Source organism: Centroberyx affinis, unplaced genomic scaffold, assembly GCF_046629955.1.
Source record: "Centroberyx affinis isolate AG114_WGS23_722 - 3 ecotype Tasmania unplaced genomic scaffold, CSIRO-AGI_Caff_v1 ptg002417l_1, whole genome shotgun sequence".
Lineage (NCBI taxonomy): Eukaryota > Metazoa > Chordata > Actinopteri > Beryciformes > Berycidae > Centroberyx > Centroberyx affinis.
This window is the reverse complement of record NW_027280663.1, coordinates 1-24,456: the sequence shown is the minus strand read 5'-3', so window position 1 is coordinate 24,456 and position 24,456 is coordinate 1. Positions and strand designations below refer to the sequence as shown.

At 38.9% G+C, this 24,456-nt stretch overlaps 2 protein-coding genes across 2 annotated transcripts; both read right to left on the bottom strand.

Moving 5' to 3' along the window:
• Positions 1-1,432: 1,432 nt before the first annotated feature.
• On the bottom strand, positions 1,433-4,613 carry LOC139656228 (fish-egg lectin-like). The gene is made up of 5 exons (XM_071533731.1): positions 4,465-4,613; positions 3,863-4,099; positions 2,914-3,128; positions 2,631-2,758; positions 1,433-1,836 (listed from the first exon to the last, which is right to left on the bottom strand). The coding sequence occupies exons 1-5, from the start codon at positions 4,517-4,519 to the stop codon at positions 1,695-1,697; spliced, it is 777 nt and encodes a 258-aa protein (XP_071389832.1). The 5' UTR covers positions 4,520-4,613; the 3' UTR covers positions 1,433-1,694.
• A 5,503-nt stretch (positions 4,614-10,116) lies between these two features.
• LOC139656229 (fish-egg lectin-like) lies at positions 10,117-18,620 on the bottom strand. Its single transcript, XM_071533733.1, has 5 exons — positions 18,566-18,620; positions 13,945-14,226; positions 11,439-11,653; positions 11,147-11,274; positions 10,117-10,258 (listed from the first exon to the last, which is right to left on the bottom strand). The coding sequence occupies exons 1-5, from the start codon at positions 18,618-18,620 to the stop codon at positions 10,117-10,119; spliced, it is 822 nt and encodes a 273-aa protein (XP_071389834.1).
• Between the last annotated feature and the right edge of the window lie 5,836 nt (positions 18,621-24,456).

Here is a 24,456-nt window from a genome sequence, read left to right as displayed (position 1 = left end):
ACAGTCCTTTGAGACATGCTTGTGATAAAGGGCTAAAAAAATGCACAAACTTGATTGACTTGACTTTCCCCACTGAGCAAAAGACGTGATTTCAACGTCACGTCTATGCTTTAGCTCTCATATAGCCCAGGATCATAACGGCTATGTATAGACCTATTTTAGACCAAGCAGTAAATACATTATTACAATGAATAAACCAAAAATACCAAAAATATGCACCACAGAAGTCCTGTAGACTAGCCTACAAGATAATTATCTGAGCACAAGAAATAATTTCAACATTGCGTCTATGCGTAGCTCTCATATAGTCCAGGATAATATTGTCTATGTATAGACATCTAATAAACTTTCACTTTTCAACCCCATTTAAACTTAATTTAGCCTAGATGGCTATGGCCATTTAGATGTGTTTTAAACGTCTAATCAACGTAAAATTGCTCAGTGGGCTCCTGTCATAGCACTTCTTTAAATCAGAGTTTACAAAGTGTCTGAACAAACAAATAAAAGAAAACATCACTATCAACATAAATTAAAAAGCCGAAGGCACCACAAAATAAGATGAGAATAGAAGGTAAAAAATATTATAAATAAAGACATCACATAGAAGCAAGTATTTCAAATTAAAGTTTAAGAAGTAATTTAAAAGATGATAGTGATTCCATTAGCCTCCTCAGGCAAAGCCAAAAGACTTAGAGGAAAATATCACCCTCAGATACTCTAACAATGTGACAAATCATCAATTTGTGATGCTCCATGCACTCCAGGAGTTATTTTGTGATGAAGTGTTGTAATTTACCATTTTGGTGTACCCACTTTCCCTCAGTCTGCCTCGTCTACTTCTACTTCATTTAGTGATTTTGTGTTGCTTTCAGTCGAAGGTGGGCTTATGGATATATAAATATAGCTGCTAACTGACTCTTTAGCTAGTTTGTGATCACGGCGGCACCCCATACTCAAATGCAACATGTTGTCTGTTGCAGCAGCTGTCAGAAACTGGTCTCTCTCCTCTTCTATGATGGATTTCTCCCTGTATGATTATTGAACGTCTCTTGGGGCAAAATGGCGGCTCTAGAAAGAAAGAAGCCCTCGCTCTTTGATTCTGAGGGACTGACACCAAAACCTGACGTTTACCGCTGATGTGTTAGATCACTGAAAATGTTTTTGCAACCAAACTCTGATTTACTGTATCTAAATATATATTTGCACGTGACGCCACATCGTCATCAGTGATCAGTAAAACCTAAAACCCAATTCTGAGTCTAACAAGTAACCAGTGAAGAGATACCAGAATTGGGGTGATGTGATTTGTTTCTGTTTGCACCAGTTAAACTCCTAGCTGCAGCATTCTGACCAAGCTGGTGTTGTGAAAGGGCTAGTTACATCAGAGCCTATGGATTGGCAAATGTCAGAACTGCAACAAAGAAACAACAGGTTGGATGCAAATATTTTAATTCAGGTAGAATGAAAGATTGATTATATATACATTGTGCACAAGGTTTAGAGCCAAAACAGACAGGATAAACAGGAAAAAACTATATTGGCCTAAAAACCCAGTAATCTCTCAAAAAAAGACACTTAAACAGTTTACTTTGCCTTAAGAAAATCCCATGTCTTCGATAACTAAAAGAGAAAGATGTGCTATGGACTGGATTGTCGTTACTGCACAGAACTGTACATCTGTCATAGAGCTGACATTAGTGTGTGCACAGTAGGACCAGACCAGAGGTGGACACGACCCAAAGTTTGCCCAGGTCGTAGCTGACGTGCTTCATGGTCATGCACATGGGGACTTTTGTCCATCTTGTCCCTTGTGGACGACTACTGGCGATGCCGGTTCTGTTGAGAGAGAAGATGAATGTAGAAGTCTGTCAATCGATCATTGGGAGAATTATTTTTTTCACCAGCAGAAACTTACAAGCCTTATGAAGATGCTCCGTTTTTGAGATTGTTTTATTTTATTGTATTTTAATTTCTGTCCTATTCTTTGCTGCGTCAATTGAACCTAATTCCCCTATGGGATCAATTATGTTCATCTTACGAAGTAAAGAAGAAAAGATTTCAACCTTAAATTCATCAGTCAATATTTCAAAAACACTTATCCTCAAATACATAATGGTGGGATTTTGATTAAACTTGGAGGGATGATGCACCTTCACACTGTGTTCCAGCATTTGAAAAATGACTCTGGTTGAATGGGGCCACTATAATTAAAGGTCAAAATGTTAAACATTGAAAGGCCATAACTGCTACAACACCGGTCCAATTTTGCTGAAACTTGGAGAGATGATGTATCTTGTTACTGATTGGTCCAAGGGCCACCTGCATTATTTGTAGTTGGCAACATGTTTACTAAAATAAGGTTTTCATTCCAGTTAATATTTAAAAAATGTGATTTTATCCTCAAACACACAACTGTGGGATTTTGATGCAACTTGGAGGGATGATGCATTTTTACACTGTGTTCCAGCATTTGAAAAATTACTCTGATTGTCCTAATGGGGCCAAAATGTAGGTATTTTTTTTATTTTGTCTCGCTTTGTAACAATTGCAAACCTGTTATACCCTGTTATAATCACAAAAAAGAATGCCCTCTGGGTGTTGTTACCAGATTGTGTGGAGTATCGGCTTACCTTTGGTAGACCTGGCCGGATGTGGTCACTCCGAAGACGGTGCCGTCACTCCCCACCTCAACCATTTTCAAGGCCAGTCCTGAGATCCGTGTCCAGCCAGAGTTGGAGCAGCTGGACGGAGTCACACTCTGTCAAGAGATGCACGTCAACATCAGAACGACTGCCATCAGTTGTTATGATCCATGAGTGTGAGATTAATGTGCTCAGTAATAATAATGGTAACACAGTATATAAGATTTAAAAGACTTATGAGTTTTCATGAGTTCTGCAAACAATTTCCCACCTTTGTGAGGTAGACACGGGAGCTCGTGTCAACTCCCCAGCATCCGTAGGGGCCGCAGCTGTAGTACTTCAAATTAGTTGGCATGCGTGTCCAGGAAAGAGAGCCTGTGCCCTTGAAGCCCAAAGTGTAGCTATTCCTTAGACAGAAGGTCTGGTGGCCGGTATTGACTCCCACAATAAAAAGATTACCGCCAGCGTCAATCTGCTTCAACGAACCTGCAGACAAGGAAAAACACAGAGGTACAGGTATATTTAGTCTTCATAAATCTGTGAACTGCAAATATCTGTTCTGTAAATCTGTCAGTCTGAATTCTTTCTAGCTGACAGGAGCAATGTATTTGCATGATGAAGACACTGTATCTGAAGTTTTTAATATATTCTGTTTTTCATATTTTCATCTATATCCTACAGTTTGCTGCAGCAATGACCCAACTTCCCCAAGGTGATCGATAAAGTTCATCTCATTTCAAAACACCCTCATTAGTCTCAAACAATACATCGCAGATCTGTGGATGATCTGAGGTTCATGTTCTGGCTTTACATGTTAGTTTAGTTGCACAGTGATAAAAACATATATAATCAAAGTGATTAAATGCAATGCTTAAAAAATACAGAAAGAAGAAAAGCAAACTTCTAATTTGCACAGGTGAGATTAAAATAAAAACTAAGGTCTTATTAAAAACATGAAGTTATCTCAAAACAAACAACATATCATCATGTTTAGACACATTAAAAAAAAAAAAAAAAAATGCCACCAAAAATGTATTTGTTCATGTCGATGACATGCATTCAAACTATATTTTGAGTGGCCAATATATTTTGAACATGCTTGTAGATATCTGTTGTCAACAGCAGCATATTTTCACCATCTAAAATGTCTTTGAAATGTATAGCTTGTGTTTTGAATAAAGAACGCATGCAAATAATGTAACAAATTCTCCCCTTTTTACCTGAAGCACGTGCCCAGCTGCCAGCCACAAATTTGTAGATGTAGTTACTGGTGCTGACGCCCCACATCCCTGCGTGTCCCACTGTGACATGCTTGAGGCTGGCTGAGGGCAGTCTGTACCAAGACGATCCACCCAGGAAATAGTTGCGATTGTATCTGTCTGTCGCGACCACTTGCCCCTGTCCAGCATCAATCTGTGATGCATAGGACAGCCGTGGGCCCACCTTGCAATTCCAGGCTGCGGAGAGGAAAACATCATCAGTGAGTGGATGAGGACGACTGAAGCTTTGGCCTGTTTTCTTATGTTTTTAACCAAGTATCATTGCAAAAACTGATTGAAAACATATGAAGGGTTTCACTGCCATATATCCATTTTGGGAAAAAAAAAAAAGTTGGTATCTAAAATTTACCTTTCAGTGTTTCAAAAACACAACACTGGCTATGAACTATAATTATAGTATGCTATAATGACCCATAAGGGGCTGTCACATTTGCAATCATTTTGTAAGAACAGGCTTTTTTTTTCAAATGGTGGATCTCTCTTTTTGGAATGGAATAATTCATATGTTGCAGGAAAATATACAGCATCTGATGGTGACTTACCATGACTGATGGCCAGGTGACACAGCACCAGCAGGAAGGCTGCAATAGTTTTCATGATGTCTCTGTGTCTCTGCCTCTGTAGCCTTTGCACCTCTGGATGTTCCTCTCTATCTCTGTGTAGCTGCTGTCCTGCAAGTCTGATTTTATAAAGTAGGCCTACAATGGATCTGACCCATGAGTCCTAATGCAAGGACAGCACCAACCGGTTCTGCAAGAAGTTTCAAGGAAGCTGGACGGAAATTTTGAGCATTTACTGTAAACCCTTCAATCATTTTATCTGATGGAGAACCTCCCATTCTAGTCAGTTGAGGAAATAATTCAAATTGAATTCCCGTACGGATGGTGGCTGCATCTGAGAAAAGCACAGATTAGATGAAGAACATTCCACACGAGAACAAAGCGGCACATAGCACCTTAAACTACACAAAGAACAGGGGAAGCAGTGTTTGTGTCATGCCTCAGTATTATGAGTATTAACATTGTCAAAGGCTTGATTTGAAAACGCCATTGCCCTTGTTCATCCAAATTGCTCTCCGTTGTAAACTATATACAAATATACAAATATACAATATACAAAATATCAACACTTGTCTATTCTACACAACAAATTTTTGCCTCAAAATTCCATAGAACATGCAAAAAATAGAACATGCAAAAACAAAAACAGTTACAAATTTGGAAACACGTTCAGAAGAAAAGTGCAAAAAAAAACCTAAAAAAAAAACAGATAGCCTATAAAACATAAAAACTCCACATTGGGCCTTGGAGGATTCAGTTTTCAAAAGTATTTTTTGTCAATAAAGCACTGGATATGATTCTGGGTAATAGGTGCACAACTGCATGCCACAATAATAACTATAGAGGGTTTAGGAATGATGGTCCTTACCTATTAATTGCACACAGAGGCAGTTTTGGAAATCACCCTACCTTAGACTGTAACCACGTACAGGTGCATACACACGCATGCACACGTGCGCGCACGTGCACACACACACACACACACACACGCACTGATTTCTTTGTTCAATTTTCACAGCAGAGTTTCAAAGTGCAAAATTCTTAACACAAAATTCTGTAATGTTGTATACTGAACCAAGATATAAACGCAACACTTTTGATTTTGCTCCCATTTTTCATTTTCATTTCATTTTTCATTTTTTCAGTTGAAATAAAAAAATCAAAGACTTTTTCTATGCACACAAAAGGCTTATTTCTCTCAAATTGTGTTCACAAATTTGTTTAAATCTGTGTTAGTGAGCACTTCTCCTTTGCCAAGATAATCCATCCACCTGACAGATGTGGCATATCAAGATGCTGAATAAACAGCATGATTAGTGCACAGGTGTGCCTTGGGCTGGTCACAATAAAAGGCCACTCTAAAATGTGCAGTTTTATCACACAACACAATGCCACAGATGTCACAAGTTTTGACTGCAGGAATGTCCACCAGAGCTCATGTTGCAGCATGATAATGCATGGCCCCATGTTCCAAGGATCTGTACACAATTCCTGGAAGCTGAAAACATCCCGGTTCTTGCATGGCCTGCATACTCACCAGACATGTCACCCATTGAATATGTTAGGTGTAACCGGTAGAGTTACTAGTGTGGTTGGTGTTGGCAGACACACCCACTCCCTCAGACTTCCATACGCCAATTCCTCAGAGCTTCACACCAGAGTGCTGCCAATCATCCAGTTAGCAGGGGTGTGTGGTATAAATATTTACCTCCCCAGGTAGAAGCACTACCAGAATGCTTTCCCCTTTTGCCCTGGGTGTGGTGCTCTGATGTCCCTCATTGAGAGGTATGTTTTCCTGTGTAGCCTTTGTTTCCTCTAACTGTTTCACTGCTAATTTTAGTGATTGTTACATTAATGTTTCAGAGGTTCCAGTACTGCTGTATTTGGCCTTCCACAATAGACCCGCTACAATAAGTTGCTGGGAGATCCATGGGTGATAGGAGACGCAGCAAATGTGTTTGTGTCCACTGAGGTAATCTCCACATTAATTCATCCCACTTGGTGTACAGTGTGTGTGGATGTGCTCTTAACAGAGCAACTAACAAACTTTTTGTATTTTGTAGGACGTCTGCCACTGCTGCTTTGCCTTGTTTTTTATCAATTGCCTTAAATATTCATGCCTGTAAAGCATTCATGCCCATGGCTCTGGTTTCCTATCTGCTAACGCTAACAGTTGTAAGTGTTGTTTTTAGTGAGTTGCTGTGGCCGTACTCGCTCTGGTGTGGTGTCCAGTATAGCAGCTCCCTCCTTATTGCATGCTTTCCTGTAGTGTTAATTGATCACTTTTCTTTTGCAGTGTATGTGTGGTGTTTCCTACACGAGTGGTGTTAGCCAGAGTGCCATTTAATGCCCGTGCAAATCCCCCCCCCCCCCAATTGTGTGCTGCAACTTTTAACTGTGGTTGATGGAAGAAAATAAATTCTATGTTTTATTGTGAAACGCACGTCTCTGTCTTAATTCTGCAGAATTAACCTGTATGTGGAAACCCTCTTTTGTTGGTTACAAGTTCAACCAGCTAGTTGTTTGGGTGAAAGTCCCAAGGTGGCGTAGTCTTACTGGTCTATAGTTAAAATCTAGTTGAGCCGGTCACAATGGGGATGCTCTGGATCGGCGTTTACGACAGCGTGTTCCAATTCCTGCCAATATCCAGCAACTTCGCACAGCCATTGAAGAGGGTGTGGACCAACACTCCACAGGCCACAATCAACTGCGAAGGAGATGTGTCGCACTGCATGAGGCAAATGGTGGTCGCACAGATACTGACTGGTTTTCAAAAATGCATATCTGTAGCCCTAGTCATGTGAGATCCATAGTTCAGTGCCTAATAAATGTCTTTTTTCAAGATAAAACTGCACATTTTAGAGTGGCCTTTTATTGGGACCAGCCCAAGGCACACTTGTGCAATAATCTTGATATGCCACACCTGTCAGGTGGATGAATTATCTTGGCAAAGGAGAAGTGCTCACTAACACGGATTTAAACAAATTTGTGAACAAATTTTGAGAGAAATAAGCCTTTGTTTGCATAGAAAAAGTCTTTGATTTTTTTATTTCAACTCGTGAAAAATGGGAGCAAAAACAAAAGTGTTGTGTTTGTTTTTGTTCAGTATATATTTGAGGATCAAAGTTGCATAGTATGGAAAATAAAAACATGAGGCAACAGGTCATGCAAAAGGTTTATCCTAGCATCAGAACATTGGCTGCATAATTGTATGCAGTAGTCCTTTCCTAACATTTAGCTTTCAGGATGTGATCCAGATGTTTCATAAAAACTGGTCCCACGTCATGTGAATGAGAGGAATAACATGTAATGCATGTCATAGAATACTTTATTTTTTCTTCTCTGCCTTAATAGGTCAGAGTGAGGTGTCTGCACTGCTGTATTATAAGCACACTCAATCCACTCCACTCAATCTGCATTTCATCTCTGTTTTCTAAATTTAAAAAACTAGCTATTAGGCAAACCTTTTTTCAGAGGAATGTGATGTACACTTGTAGCCAATAGTAGGGTGTTCTTGTCAGTTTCTTTACCTCTTTCCATTATTACAGCTTTTCTTGATTGTTCAGATTTCTGGTAACAAACTGCAAATGCATTGACACAGTGACCACTATCTAAAATACATTTTGCAAACCATTTAACACAAATGCAACCAGTAAATACAAATTTCACATAGGAGTGTTATGTTCACAGATACCTCAAACATCTTTCAGATTTGAGAAAATCACTTGCAGATGTGGTGCCTCGATAGTCACATGTGCAAAACTCTTCATTTGGTGACCCATTTGAAATCACACACTACATGTGTGATTTCAAATGGGTCTAACCCTAACCCTAACCCGAGCCAAATGATGTTCCAGAGGAATGAGGTCGGAACATACAATTTGTGCGGCTGTCTGCCAAAATGGGGTCATCCACCAGCATGAGATGAGATAAGATAAGATAAGAAAAAAAACAGATTTATTGTCCCAAAGGAAATTTGTCTTGGACACATCGGTACTGCTGCACACATAATCAACAGACAATCAACAAGAGACATCATACCAACAATGTCACCTTTCCTCTCATAAACTGGGGCCTGTAACACAGCACACATAGTATTTCTGGATGGGCTTGCAGAGCGGAGGGGCAACAGTTGACCAATTTCATCATCATATGGGACAAGTATGCGATTCCACCATGATGGATCCAAAACCATGCAAGAATGTTCACGGTGTTACTCCCAACTTTCTCAATGCATTTGAGTGCAAAAAAAAAAAAAAAGTTATGTATGACCATGATCCACATTGTCAGGACACGCTCATTGCGACTATGCTTGAGGCATGCCAAGGTTGGATACGCAACACAAAGCTTTATTTGTCCCTGATGTCTCGCTAGGAAGAGTAGCTGCATGGCGTGACGCTGATTAGAATTTATGGCCTAATGCCAATGAAAGGCAAGATGCTGTCAAATAAAAAAAAGCTATGGACACTGCAGCCTAAAACATTTAATTAATTTTATGTTCAGTTATTTTAATTGTAATGATAAACTTTAAATGTAACATACTCTTTTGAAAAGTTTTTCATTTTGTTGATAGTAGTGAAGATTTTTTGTTATTGCATTTGATTTTTAGACATTCCAAAAAGGACTTTAAATTTGAACATGTATTTAGTGTTACACATATGAAATATTCTAGTGTCTTAAAAATGAACGGAGTTTCCCATGTGAACAATGCGGATGTGTTTACATCCATAATTTGACTCCTACAAACATAGAGTATGCTGTTAGACCCCAATGATTATGTTGATTATGTTCATTTGAAGACATTCAGAGTAAATTTTTAATATTACAAGGCTACAATGTTTACACCCAGATCTCGTCTTGGAGAGGAAGCTCCCGCCCCTTCATTTGATTGGCAGCCTAAGTTGAAGGCATTTCAGGTAACTATACCAGCTACCTCAGCCATCAGCACAGCATGTACTAGAATTTCCAGCTCAATTATTGAATTTCTAGCTAGCAAGCTAACTTACCAGTCGAGTAAATGCTATGTACGGAACTTCACTTTTCTCATCCAATCCATCCTCCTCCAGTCCGATCAGCTACTCCAGTCTCCTTTTATCCTTGAGTTTTCTCTACTCAACATTACGATCAGGTTTTCATTTCTTTGCTCTCCCAAATTCAGCTGTGTATCTTTCTTCTGCTGACATGGTAATTGAGTGGGTAGAGGGGAAAAACAACCTGGAACACCTCCCTCTCTACACAATTATGATGGCCATTTTAGGACATCCTCAGCCGCCTTTGTCATTCGTAGATCTACTTTGTCAAATTTAGGTGGACTTGTATCAGGTTTAGCTGTCTTAATAAAGAGAGTTACAGTAGTCTAAACATGAGGACAAAGGGGTAGTTACATCAGAGCCTATGGATTGGCAAATGTCAGAACTGCAACAAAGAAACGACAGTTTGGATGCTTGAAAAGAAGTTTATTTAATGATTTATTCATTGTGCACAGAGTGCCTTCTCAAGGAAAGTTAGAAGTTTACAGCCAAGACAGACAGGAAAAAACTACTAAGAAAAAACTACTGCCAAAAAGCCCAGTAATCTCTCAAAAAGAAACGTATCATTACTATGCAGAATTGTACATCTGCCATAGAGCTGACATTACTCTGTGCACTGAAAGACCTGACCAGAGGTGGACACGACCCAGAGATGGCCTAGGTCGTAGCTGACGTGTTTCATGGTCGCGCTCATGGGGACTTGTGTCCATGTGGTCCCTTCTGGAACACTACTGGTGATGCCGGTTCTGTTGAGAGAGAAGATGAATGTAGAAGTCTGTGAATCGATCATTGGGAGAATTCTTTTTATCGGCAGCAGAAACTTACAAGCATTATGAAGATGCTCCGTTTTTGAGATTCATTTATTTTATCTGATTTTCATTTTTGTCCTATTCCTTGCTGTGCCAATTGAACCTGATTCCCCTCTGGGATCAATTATATTCATCTTATGAAGTAAAAGAAGGTTTTCATTCCAGTCAATATTTAAAAAACGTGATTTTATCCTCAAACACACAACTGTGCGATTTTGATGAAACTTGGAGGGATGATGCATTTTTACACTGTGTTCCAGCATTTGAAAAATTACTCTGATTGGCCTAATGGGGCCAAAATTTAAAACTCAAACTTATCTCAAACACCACCGGAGCAGTTTTGACGAATCTTGGAAGGATGGCGTATTTTGGCACTATGTTATAGCGTTTCAAAACAATTGGCCTAATTGTGATTGGCCTAATGTGGGCATCATAATTGAAGGTCAAAATTGTAAACATTGAAAGGCCATAACTGCTACAACACCGGTCTGATTTTGATGAACCTTGGAGAGATGATGCATCTTGTTACTGATTGGTCCAAGGGGCACCTGCATTATTTGTGGTTGGCAACATGTTTACTTGTTTTCTCCTGCTTTTTATCCTTATGTTGGTATATTGCAGTACTTTAAAGAAATGTTTTCAGTCAGTGTGCATGTGTTGGAATAGAAGCCATAATAATCTTGAGAACGTTCTTTACTGAATATTACAGTATTGTTTACAGAATAAATTATCATTATTATATTTACAGAATATTATCAGTACTTTGGCTTGCCTTGTATCTACTGCAGCCCTGTTATTACCAGATTGTGTGGAGTATCGGCTTACCTTTGGTAGACCTGGCCGGATGTGTTCACTCCGAAGACGCTGCCGTCACTCCCCACCTCAACCATTTTCAAGGCCAGTCCTGAGATCTGCATCCAGTCAGAGTTGTCGCAGTTGGACGGTGTCACACTCTGTCAAGAGATGCACATGTCAACATCAGAACGACTGCCATCAGTTGCTGTCATGATTCATGAGTGTGAGATTAATGTGCTCAATAATAATAATACAGTGTGTAAGAGTTAAAAGACGTATGAGTTTTCACAGGTTGGTTAGGGTTAGGCAACCAGTATCCCACCTGTGTGAGGTGGACACGGGAGCTCGTGTCAACTCCCCAGCATCCGTAGGGGCCGCAGCTGTAGTACTTCAAGCTAGTTGGCATCTGTGTCCAGTCGACAGAGCCCACGCCCTTGAAGTCCAAAGTGTCGCTCGTCGTTAGACAGTAGGCTTTGTTGACGTGATTGGCTCCCGCAATAAAAAGATTACCGCCAGCGTCAATCTGCGCCAACATACCTGAATGCAAGGAAAAACACAGAGGTACAGGTACATTTAGTCAGCATGCAGTGACTTCATAAATCTGTAAACTGCATACATCTGTTCTGTAAATCTTCCAACAGGAGCAGTTAACATGATGAAGACACTATCTGAAGTTTTTAATATGTTCTGTAGTTTGTATTGTTATCTGGATCCTGCAATTTGCTGCAGCAACGACCCAACTTCCCCACAGGAATCAGTAAAGTTAGGGTGTTTTCACATATAGTCCTCTTTAAACGAACCGAACTCAGTCCTCTTAAAGTGGACCAAAAAGTGGACCAACAGAAAAGGGACTCAGTTCTTTTTGCGTTCACATTGTCAGTTCATTTGAAAGAGGACTCAGTTCTCTTTCTGGTTCACTTCAGCTCTGATGGGGCCTCAGTCCTCTTTCTGTTCACACTATAGTAGTTCCTCTGGAGCTCAGACCTTTACTGCTATGTAGCCTATGTATTTACTGTTACGTATTATTATTAGCCTACTGTTATTACTTATTTGCTATTCATTTATTACTTTTACCATCATCTTCGATTATCACAAAACCTCTGATATAATCAATTGTACTTCATGCCAATAAAAGTAGTTTAATTACATTGAAATTCATGCCAATAAAAGTAGATTAAATACACTGAGAGAGAGGGCGAGAGAGAGAGAGAGAGAGAGGGAGGGAGGGAGAGAGAGATGTGTCTTTTATTTCAGAGGATTCTCCGCTTTTTCTCATTTTTTCGCATGTGGTAAAGTACTTTTGACTTCGTTTTTTTTTTTACTTTCATGCGGCACTGCAGTGTGGTCCTAATGAAGCCTCTCGCTTTTGTATGAACTGAAAATTGGAGGAAAACCTCAGTGTTTCTGTGCGTTGTAGACAGTTGCCGTTTGATGTGTTCTTCGTTCCATATCTGGAGAAGTGCAGTAGTTCCATCCTTGGACCAAACTACTCCTCGTCCACTAGTCTTGCTAGCGTTACCATGGTTGCCATGGTTACGTCTATTTGTTTTACGAGCGTCCCAGCGCAATAGCATGTGATTTGTCTATGGCAAGCCTACAGGGCTAAAATACAATGGCAAACGGCGAAGCGAACCTGGAGCGCTTTGTGTTCACAATGCACAGGGTAAGCGGACCGCAACGCGGACTTGAAACGAACCGTACTCAGACCACCTCCCGAGGAGGTCTGACTTCGGTTCGTTTCAGAGGGGTCTGAGTTCTTTTGGAGTGTTCACATATGCGCAAAAAATGCTGACTAATCGCTCTGAGTTCGTTTGGAGGGCTGAAAGGGACCAAGTGTGAAAACACCCTAAATCTCATCTCAAAACACCCTCTAGCCTGGTTCCAGACTCCTGAATCGTGACCTGCCCACTCTTCAGATTTGGTCGAGCGATTCGGAGAGTCTGGTGTTGCTCTATTCATCGGCGATTTCTAGCTCGGAAAAACGATCGGCCAATCAGCGCCTTTGTGGGCGGGACTAAAGTTTGAACCGTTCGTGCAATGGTTTTTCATTGGCGTTTCGGCAGAATAATGCTTGTTGAAATCTCCCCTTAACCAACATACTGTCTTTGCAAAGACGATATTTTTGTCAAAAACGACACACATTCTTGGTAAAATTTGTAAATATGCAAAGCATCAGTGTAACTGAAAATAATGTCAGAGCGGTCGGTTACATCAGTCACTAATGATTGGTTCGGGGAAAATCAACCCCCCCCACACAGAAAACAGATAACAAGGAGGCAATCTCAGACTGAATAATGGAGTGGTAACGAAATGGCCATTCAGTCTGAATATCAGGCTAAACACCCTCACTTGTCTTGTACAATCCGTGGCAGATCTGATGATATTCACATCTACTGGTTTTACGTTTTAGTTTAGTTGCTCAGTGATAAAAAAAAATATAAGCAAAGTGATTAAATACAATACTTAAAAAATACATACAAGAAGAAAAGCGAACTACTAATTTGCACAGGTGAGATTAAAATAAAAACTAAGGGCTTATTAAAAACATCAACTTACCTCAAACCAAAACAAAAATAGGTAAACAAAAAAAAATAAAAATATAAAAATAATTTTGTATACTTCATATGTTTATTTAATAAAAAAAAAAAAAAAAAAAAAAAGGCCCCAAAAATATATTTGTTCATGTAGATGACATGCATTCAAAATATATTTTGAGTGGCCAACATATTAGATATCTGTTGTCAACAGCACATGGGAGGAAAACAGATTTTCACCATCTAAAATATATTTCAAATGTATAGCTTGTGTTTTTTATTTTGCAAATTAGAAAGGAAGGCATACAAATAATGTAAAAAAAAAAGGCCCGTTTTTACCATTGACACGTGACCACTTGCCAGCCACAAGCTTGTAGATGTAGTTGTTGGTATCAACGGCCCAGATCCCTGCGTGTCCCACTGTGACATGCTTGATGTTGTCTGAGGGCAGTCTGTCCCAGGACGATCCGCTCAGGAAATAGGCATAATTGTGTTTGTCTGTTGCAACCACTTGCCCCAGTCCAGCATCAATCTGCTGTACATCGGACAGCTGCGAGACCTTGTCGCAGTTCCAGGCTGTGGAGAGAAAAACATTGATGCAAGTGGATGCAGACAACTGAAGCTTTGGCATGCTTTGCTTCGCTTTAACCAAGGATCACTGCAAAAACTACTGATTGAAAACATGTGAAGGGTTTCACTCAGTGGCAGAGCTAGGGTTTCTCAAAATATCATCCATTCATACATTAACAGAGTGGACATCTCCGTCACCTATTGACGTCCCCAGGGGCCAAGTAACTATTACTTTGGTTCCGGGTCAAAATTAAAATATCCCACAGTAGTTTTTGTGGGGGGGTATTGTACTTCATTATAAACATGTTTTTGTATGCATATATGTCTTCTGTCCTGTTTGTAACTACCGTTTTTGCCATATACACAATGTTTATGTGCCATTATGTTTGTTTGTTGTTGTTGTTTTTGTTTTTTTGTATGTATGCATGTTTAAAGAAACATGTTGAAATGATTTGAGGATCTACTGTTTACAAAAACAAAATAAAAGAATATCCCACAGTGCTCGGTCTGTCAAAAAACAGTCCCATTGATAATTTCTCCCCCACCAATACTCCTGTTATTACCAGGGAAAGACTTAATATAGTGAAGCGTGCATCAGTTCCAGAGGTGTCAACTCTCAGAATCTTTTATTAATTGTCTGCACTTCACTCTCAGATAAGAAGAGATCTTACACTCCCACCTCCGACCTAGTTGTCAGGTTTGGACTTTTGAATGTTAGATCTCTCTCTAACAAGTCTTTTATCTGCCATGATTTTATTAACTCTTTTAATTTCGATTTTTTTATTATTACTGAAACTTGGTTGAGTCAGGTGATTTCACTCCATTGATTGAAGCTACACCTCCTGGTTTTATTAATTTCCATCAACCCAGGCTATCTGGTCGTGGTGGCGGGGTAGCTGTTATTCACAAAAATCATATAAAATGTTCCCCTATCTGTAATGGCACTTTTCACACTTTTGAATCACTGAGTTTCCTAGTAAATGGTAAGGCTCCCTTGCTATGTGTCCTAGTCTACAGACCCCCTAAACTGAACCAAGACTTCATCCAGGAATTCTCTGACCTTCTGTCTCTCATTGTGCCTAAATATGATAGAATTTTAATACTTTTAACATCCATGTGTGTTGCCCATCGCATGCACTTGTCACTGATTTTATGCAGCTTATTGAGTCTTTTAACCTTATTCAATTTGTTACTGAGCCTACTCATGTAAAGGGCCATACTCTTGACCTTGTACTCTCATTTGGTTTGCCCCTAAATAATCTTGAGATAAAGGATATGTATGTGTCTGACCACAAGGCAATTGTATTTGATGCTCCGCTACTTCCTTCTACCTCAAAGCCATCCTCTCCACTCAGCTCTCGCATTTAAACGCAACCTCTGGAACCAAATTCTCTGAGGCTTTCCTGGCAACTCACATATATAGATATATCTGTCATGACATCCCACAGTCACACTGATGAGCTAGTCACTCATTTTAATCAAACCTGTTTGGCAGTACTCGATTCCATTGCTCCTCTCAAAAACAGGAGGTCAAAACCTCAAGCTCTTCCGTGGCTCAATGATATAACTCGGGCCTCTCAAAGAGAATGTTAAAAGCTGAGCGTAAATGGAAGGCTAATAAATTACAGATCTTCCATGTTATCTTGAGAAATCGAATGCTCACATATCAGAAAATGTTTAAGGATGCAAGAGCTGCTATATCTAAAAACTGTCACAACTCTAAGGTTCTGTTCCAAGCCATAGATTCTGTCATTAGCCCCTCCTCCAGCCACAGCCTTGAAGCCTCCACAGAGAAGTGTGAGGAATTTTTAGTTTGTTTTACTCAGACGGTTGAAAATATAAGATGTCAGCTTTCACCTGCTGACAGGGACTCCTCTGTTATGTTGGAAAATTCAGCTGTTTTAAATTGTTTTCAACCAATTTCTTTATTGTTTTTAAAGGATATTGTCTCTCAGATGAGGTCCTCTACTTGCTGTTCTGATGTTGTTCCAACAAAATTTCTCAAAGATGTCTTTGACACAGTATGTCCTAGTATTCTGTCTATTCTGTCAACAGTTCTCTGGCCACAGGAACTTTTCCTTCTAGTTTTAAGCATGCAGTAGTTCAGCCACTTCTTAAAAAGCCCAGCCTTGATGCATCTGATCTTACAAATTTTAGACCCATCTCTAAACTGCCTTTTTTATCTAAAGTTTTAGAAAAAATTGTTTTTACCCAATTAATATCCAGCCAGTAAAATTCCAGTCAGGTTTTAGAGCATTACACAGCACAGAAACAGCCCTTGTCAAAGTAGCTAATGACCTCCTCCTCACAGCAGATGCAGGAGAATGAAAGCAAAACTGAAATATTCTTAATGCACCACATTGAGACTTGTTTATGAACTGAATATTATTGTGTACAAGGGTACCAGTTAGGAGATGGGCATCACTTTTATGGCATCAACAACATCTTTAGCAAAACCAGGAACACACTGATTTTAGCTTTATTTACTTTCTTCACCATCATCTGAGGCCCTCCTGCTTCCATCTGGCTCAGTTAAATAGAGTAGTGCATGTATTCAGAAGCTACAAGACTGATGACTGTCTTTTTAAATGACTATATTCAGATTAACTCAAAGATAATATACGTTACACGTGTATCATATATTATTAATCTGACTGAGCTGATCTCACTAATCTAATGGGACAGTGGAAAAGCAGGCCAGGTTTAATAGAATGCCTTGTCTCTTATGTCTAAATATCAATCACCAAATAATCTCCTGTTTTACAGGCCTTTGACTTGATCTTATGCGTATTAGGATATATGTTTACTATATGTATTTATAAGCCATAAGCATGATTTTCTACTACATATATATTATCTTTGAGTTAATCTGACTGAGCTGATCTCACTAATCTATTCAATAATTTGAATAATTCTTAAATATTTTAATATATAAATATTTGCTAACCTCCCAGATCTTACAGTATGTATATTTGCATATGCACTGCCTCTATGCACTGCCTCTTGGCACCTATGTCGGACTAGAACTTAGCCTTACTCTCGTTGTTCTCTCCTGACTAGATCCTTGCTTGTGTTGTATTAATATCTCATGTGTAAGTCGCTTTGGATAAAAGCGTCTGCCAAATGGGAAATTGTAAATTGTATATTTATAGTATGTCTATGTTTGTACTGTATGCATAGTGTACAGTATTTTTATTTTGTGTATTCTGGCATAATGGCACAGTGGAAAAGCAGGCCAGGTTTGATAGAATGCCTTGTCTCTTATGTCTAAATATCAATCACCAAATAATTTATTTTGTTTTTACAGAGGATTTGACGGCATCAACCCTTCTGAGGGATCCAAGGCCAAGAGAAGGCAGGCCATGAACACACAAGTGTTCACACTGATGGACTTTGAGTGGATTGGCAAGTCATGAAAGTGCAAATTAGCATTGTTAGTTTACACTGCCAGTTAAAGGTTTTGACACACTGATTAAATGCGTTGTTTTTCATGTGTTTCATTCTCTTAAAGCCATTTTGATCTAAAGTTTATGCTTAAATGCTTGAAATTAGTTTCTTAGACAAATATAAATAGTGAAGTTGATGCCTATGTATGAATTTCTTTGCAAAGCCTTTGCCATTCCATCAAGGTAAAGGGCGGCTACTTTAGCAGCTACTTGTAAATGCAGAACTAGATTTTATGTTAAATGTTGAACTTCAGTGAGCAGTTTTCTATCTTTTGTTGTATTGGTGCATAGCTTTGTAAGGTTTACAGTAATGTGCAGTATAGTTACGTTCATATTGCCAAATTCTGAATTTACAGCACAGTACTTGTGTCTCACAGTGATGACCATCCACATTTACAGTTAAGTACTGGCAGATCATTTACAGTAATTTACTGGCAATAAAGTTGCCAACAAGGTACTGTAATTTAACAACAGGGTAGTGGAATTATTTACAGTAGTAATCATGCAAATCTACAGTTAGATACTGTCATATAATTTACAGTAATTTACTGTCAATATAGTTGCCAATAGGATACTGCAATTTCACAGTACTTTATTGGCAACTAAATTGCCAGTATTTTACTGTAAAATTACAATTATATTTTTGACAGTGAATAGCCTATATCCATTTTGGGGGAAAAAAAGGTATCTAAAATTCACATTTCATTGTTTCAAAAACCCAATATGCTATAATATAGTGTATACTATAATGACTCATAATGAGCTTTACTGTCATGTTTACAATCATTTTGTAAGAAAAGGCATAGTTTTTTTTAATTTTATTTTAATAGTGGATCTCTCTTTTTCGAATGAAATTTCAAATGTTAAAGGAAAATATATGGCATCTGATGGTGACTTACCGTGACTGATGGCCAGGTGACACAGCACCAGCAAGAAGGCTGCAATAGTTTTCATGATGTCTCTGTGTCTCTGCCTCTGTAGCCTGTGCACTTTTATAGACATTTGGCAAAGGCAAGACAAACTTAATTTATATAACAAAGTCAAGTTTGCTTTGCCTTAAGGCAAACACAATGTGCTTCATTGGATTATGCAATACCGCGGTCATGTGATGCCTACCGCTCATTACTGTCATTACCACTTTTTTGTTTTATGTTTCGTTTACTTAAGCAATATTACACGAGAGGGTGTGCTTTACCGTCATTATTGGCACGACAGTGATGCGGTGCAAGCGCCTCGGTCCTGACCGTATCACTGAAGTTAATCTGACTGAGCTGATCTCACTAATCTATTCACTAATTTGAATAATTCTTAAATATTTTAATATATAAATATTTGCTAACCTCCCAGATCTTACAGTATATTTGCATATGCACTGCCTCTATGCACTGCCTCTTGGCACCTATGTCGGACTAGAACTTAGCTTTATGGCACTTACTCTCGTTGTTCTCTCCTGACTAGATCCTAGAGTGTAATATTAATCAGATTGCTTGGTTGGAACTACCTGTTGTATAATTTATTATATAAACTATTACATAAACTATTACAAAACTTATTGCAAAACAGCAATAAAGGAACTTACCAATTAAATCATAAACAAAACTAACTATAAGGTATTTAAAAACATGACAGGATTGTTCCATCATTGTGAATTTACTGCATGGAATTCTCTTATAGCCTACCTTACAGTATTATATGTCCATTAAATCACACTGTTGTTCTAAAGGTATGTGAGTAATCATATGTGTGAAATTACTTTACATGGAGTTTTGATGGTGCTGACTTGGTAGATGGAAAAAATAAGGATAGGGAGAGACTTTCACACCTGACTATCAATGCCCTGTAGCCCCTCGTAGGCCGCAAGTTGGGGGTATGTTGCAGGGAGAAAATTGCAAAAAAAACTGTATTTACAATCCTGTTTTTTTTAGAATTCTAAAAACACAAGCCTTTAAAGCCCAAATATTTGAACAAGTCACGGAAGGATGAGACCGTAGCATTTCCAGTGTTTGAGAAATTTTAATGTAAAATCTCAACGCCAGCCGGTGTAAAAGGTCCAATATTGTATCTCTCTGCTTCAGACAGAACTTGAGACCTTTCAATTTTCCTGTTAAGAGGATGGAACTCCTTCACAGCCACAGTATGTTGTCTCATCGGCACAACAGGATGTTAGTTTAAGAACTTGTCTGAAAGCCATCTCTTCAGATAAAAGCCCTAAAGCCCAGACAGCAGAATGGCACTTTGTGTTAAAATACAGCTCTCCTGTTCTCCCTCTGAAATATCATTGCCCATCAGTGGATTTCGACCGATGGCAAAAATGATGGTGATTTTTTTTTTTACCTTTATTCCTGCAGAAATGGTTTTCTGTGCATACATGCTCAGCAGCATCCTGCTTGACACTGATGTTCTGGCGTTCACACCTGGTTGTACTGGTTGCCCAGTACAACCAGTCTTCTGTTAGCCACTGAGCAACAGTGGTTGTTTAGGAAGGGGAGAGCGTTTCCCATTCACTTTCCCCACCCAGTTTTTTGTTGCTAGTTCGGGATTCAAACCGGCAGCCTTCCAGTCAGAGACACTGCAAGTATCAAGCGGTGTATCAGACCAACGTTGTCACATCTACTCTGAACTTAGTTTGACTTTAGCGTGTCAACAGAAGACCAAAATGGCTGTTTCTCGTGAGGTTTCTGGAGAAATGACTGCAAACCCGGCAGGTAAATGACATGTAAAATGTATGTGAACACTATCTAGTTTAAGATCAAAGTAATCCAGCGCACACCGGGATTGTTCAAATCGACTTTTTTAGTTTAATTCATATAAAATATTGGGGCGAACAACGCGTTTCGCATTGTGGCTTCTTCAGGTTCGCTCTTCACTTGATTGGCATCAGGTGTGAGTTTACAAAGACTTTCTGTGCCAACAGGTGGTAGTAATTACAGATCATGTGACAACATGAATTCCAAATCATGTGACAACAGAAGTCATCACTATATCACAACATCAGTTTTACATTACTTACTTACAGTATTTGATGAAAAACACACAAGATAACGATAACAAATACAACAATAACAAATATCATCATGATCAAACTGTCAAAATATCAAAACATCATGGTCAAACTATTTCTACTTAACACACTACAAGTACCATTTCCACAGATAGGGCCACAAATTGGCAACAATATCATTACAACACAACTCTACATAGTCATCTAATGCCTTATATTAGGTAGGTAGCACGGCTGTGCACAAGGGCACCCATAGTCTTTCATACTACGTATTGAAGTCCCGCAGGACGCCTCTCAGCACTTTGCTGCACGCTTGCATTTGCCCCAAAGAAGAAGATGAACAACCAAGATGTGATGCCTGGATACTCCAATGACCACCACGCTCAGAAACAGACGATGCAGTGTCTATCTTTCAGCGAAGCAGAAGCGCACAGTATAATCTCCAAACAATCACTCTTTGATGGTCATCAACCCTCAGGAAATATAACGGTAAATGACCTTACATCAAAATTGAACTATCTGTCAAGGAAGGAGATTCGCTTGAAATGGCACAACATAGCATTATCTGAATATTGGCGTGCAAAACAAATCCCTAGAGGATTAAGAATAGAAAAGAAACCAACTCTAGGGAATAAGAACACTGAATTCTTACAGAAATGGGAGCAGGTTTTGAATAAGTGCTCGTTAGATCTGACTTTGTTGATAATTGAACAAACAAAACAAGAAGCAACAGAAACAAACACTGAAATACAGAAGATTAAAGACCAACTCAAAAGTCGTACTGATACAGACAATTTATCAAAAATGGAGACAACACTGAAAGAAGAATTGTCAAGTTTTGAGAGTGTACTGAAAGCCTACAAGATCAAGAAATATGAACGAGATGCAGAAGACTACAAAAATGGGATGGTGTATACCTGGATGAACAACCAGAGGGACAAGAAGATGGACCGCCCCAACCGAACCCGGAGAGAGCGACGAGGCCACCAAGACCACCTGATCAGCGAGACAAGTGACCAGGAGACGAGCGATCAAGGCCTAACCAGTGAATCTTCAGCAGATGAGCGTTTTTTAGGGGGAAAAGGACATCCACCGCTACCGTTTACAAGAGGAAGAAGACGAGGAGGGGGAAGAGGAAACTACAACCCCCACAAGATGACAACGCGCAGCCTGAACAAGCGGTAATTAATATATCCGATCATACACTCACACCTCAGCAACAGAAAGTTCTGAACCGGGGACTGTCCTTTGTACCCACAAATAAAGTGAATGCTTTCAAGTTAAAGGTAGACTGCTACAAATTTTTTAGACAACTTCATTTGAAACATTTCTTTCGGAATTCCACCCAAGTTGCTACAGAAGGGAATTGTTTAAGTAAATTTAAGAAGAAATCTACCTTTATGCCACCAGGAGCTCCTAACCCTACTTTGAACACTTTCTGCAAACTGGTTGAAAGAGACATTGGAAATGTTATTAAAGCAAAACCTTTACCTAGTAATCATAACATCAGTATCTTAGAAAGAAAAGCCATTACAGAATTACAGTCCAACCCTAAAATTATAATCGAAAGGGCGGACAAAGGGGGCGCTGTTGTGTTGCAGAATACTACTGATTATGTCACTGAGGCTGAAAGACAATTAAATAATGGTGCATTCTATGAATTGTTACCACGCAATCCCACTGAGCGTTTCATGAATGAAAGAGATATTATACTGGACAGAGCATTGCATATGAATTGGATAACAAAAACACAGTTTGATTTTTTAAAAGTAGAACACCCTAACACACCTGTCCTCTATTTACTCCCTAAAATTCATAAAAGTTTTATAAACCCTCCAGGAAGACCTATTGTCTCTGGAAACAACTCATTATCTGAACCACTGAGTCAATTTGTAGATTTTTTCATCAAAGATATAGTGAAAACATTGCCATCCTATATAGCAGATACACGAGAAGTCATAAGGCTATTGTCAGATGTAAAAATACCTGAGGGATCATTCTTGGTAACATTTGATGTAGAAAGCTTATATACAAATATCCCACATAATGATGGTATTGAAGCTATGCATCACTTTCTAGAACCAAAAAAAGAGGAAATACCTGTTGAATTTTTGTTGACTTTAACTAAGTTCATTTTGAATTCTAACTATTTTATGTTTGGTAAGAAACATTACTTGCAATGCCAAGGAACAAGCATGGGGTCGCCATTCGCACCTAATTATGCTAATCTCTTCATGGGATTTTGGGAAGAAAAATATGTTTTCAATAACAACCCTTTTAGTCATGGTATTCTGTTTTTCAAGAGATTTATTGATGATATCCTTATGTGTTATACAGGTCCTGAAGATGATCTCCATAGATTCTGTGATTATATCAATAACACCTATCCCTCGTTGAAGTTCACTATGGAGTATGATAAAGAAAAAATACATTTTTTAGATTTATTGATATCAGTCAATGAAAAGAGGGAATTGGACACTTCCATCTTTCGTAAAGAGACAGACAGGAATACTATCCTTCACGCTCAGAGTGACCATCCTAAAAAGATGATTGCCAACATCCCTTATGGCCAATTTATCAGACTGAAGCGTATATGCAACAGAGAATCAGACTTTGAGTTAAAGGCTAAAGAGATGAAAAGGCGCTTTAGAGATAGAGGTTATAATAATAGATCTCTTGATAAAGCTGTCAATAAAACTAGAAGTCTAAAACGTGAACAACTACTATACCCTCCTCAGAAAAGTACAGACAACAAGGTCACCTTTGTGTCAGAGTATAACAATATCTCAGGAGAAGTCAAGAACATCATAAGAAAACATTGGGGAATTTTAGACTGTGACCCTAGCCTCCAACATCTCGCCTCTTCCTTGCCCCGTTTTTGCCACAAAAGGGGCATGAATATCAGTGCCTCTATAGTCACATCCATGTATAGAGAGCCTGTAGTTAAAACCAACTGGCTCTCTCAAGAAGTTTATGGCAACTACAGATGTGGTCGATGTACACATTGTTCAAATACCTTTGATACAAAAGTATTCAACCATCCACATACAGGTGAAAAATATAACATCAAGGAATTTATCAATTGCATGGCTACACATGTGATCTATATGCTCAAATGCCCATGTGGTCTCATATATATAGGCCAAACCAAACGCAATCTTAAATTAACAATTGCGGAACACAAAGCAGCAATAAGAAATGGAAATATGGATTATGCAATAGCCAGACATTATAAGGAAAGAAATCATGGTTCTGCTGCTTCACTTAAATTTATCGGCATTGAGAAAGTTTTGCCCAACCCAAGAGGTGGCAACATCATCAACCAACTACTGAGGAGGGAAGCATATTGGATATATACCCTAAACACAGTAGAGCCTAATGGTCTGAATGAAATGCTTGATCTGAACCCATTTTTATGATGTATTAACATACCTCTCTTTGTATCTGCAGGTGATTCCTTATATAGGGAGAGATAAGGCACTATAGATCTCCTCTGGCACTGACCCCTTCCCCTATATAAAAAAGAGATGAGGTACCATAGATCTCCCCTGATATTGATCCCCCCTCCCTACCTAATATAAGGCATTAGATGACTATGTAGAGTTGTGTTGTAATGATATTGTTGCCAATTTGTGGCCCTATCTGTGGAAATGGTACTTGTAGTGTGTTAAGTAGAAATAGTTTGACCATGATGTTTTGATATTTTGACAGTTTGATCATGATGATATTTGTTATTGTTGTATTTGTTATCGTTATCTTGTGTGTTTTTCATCAAATACTGTAAGTAAG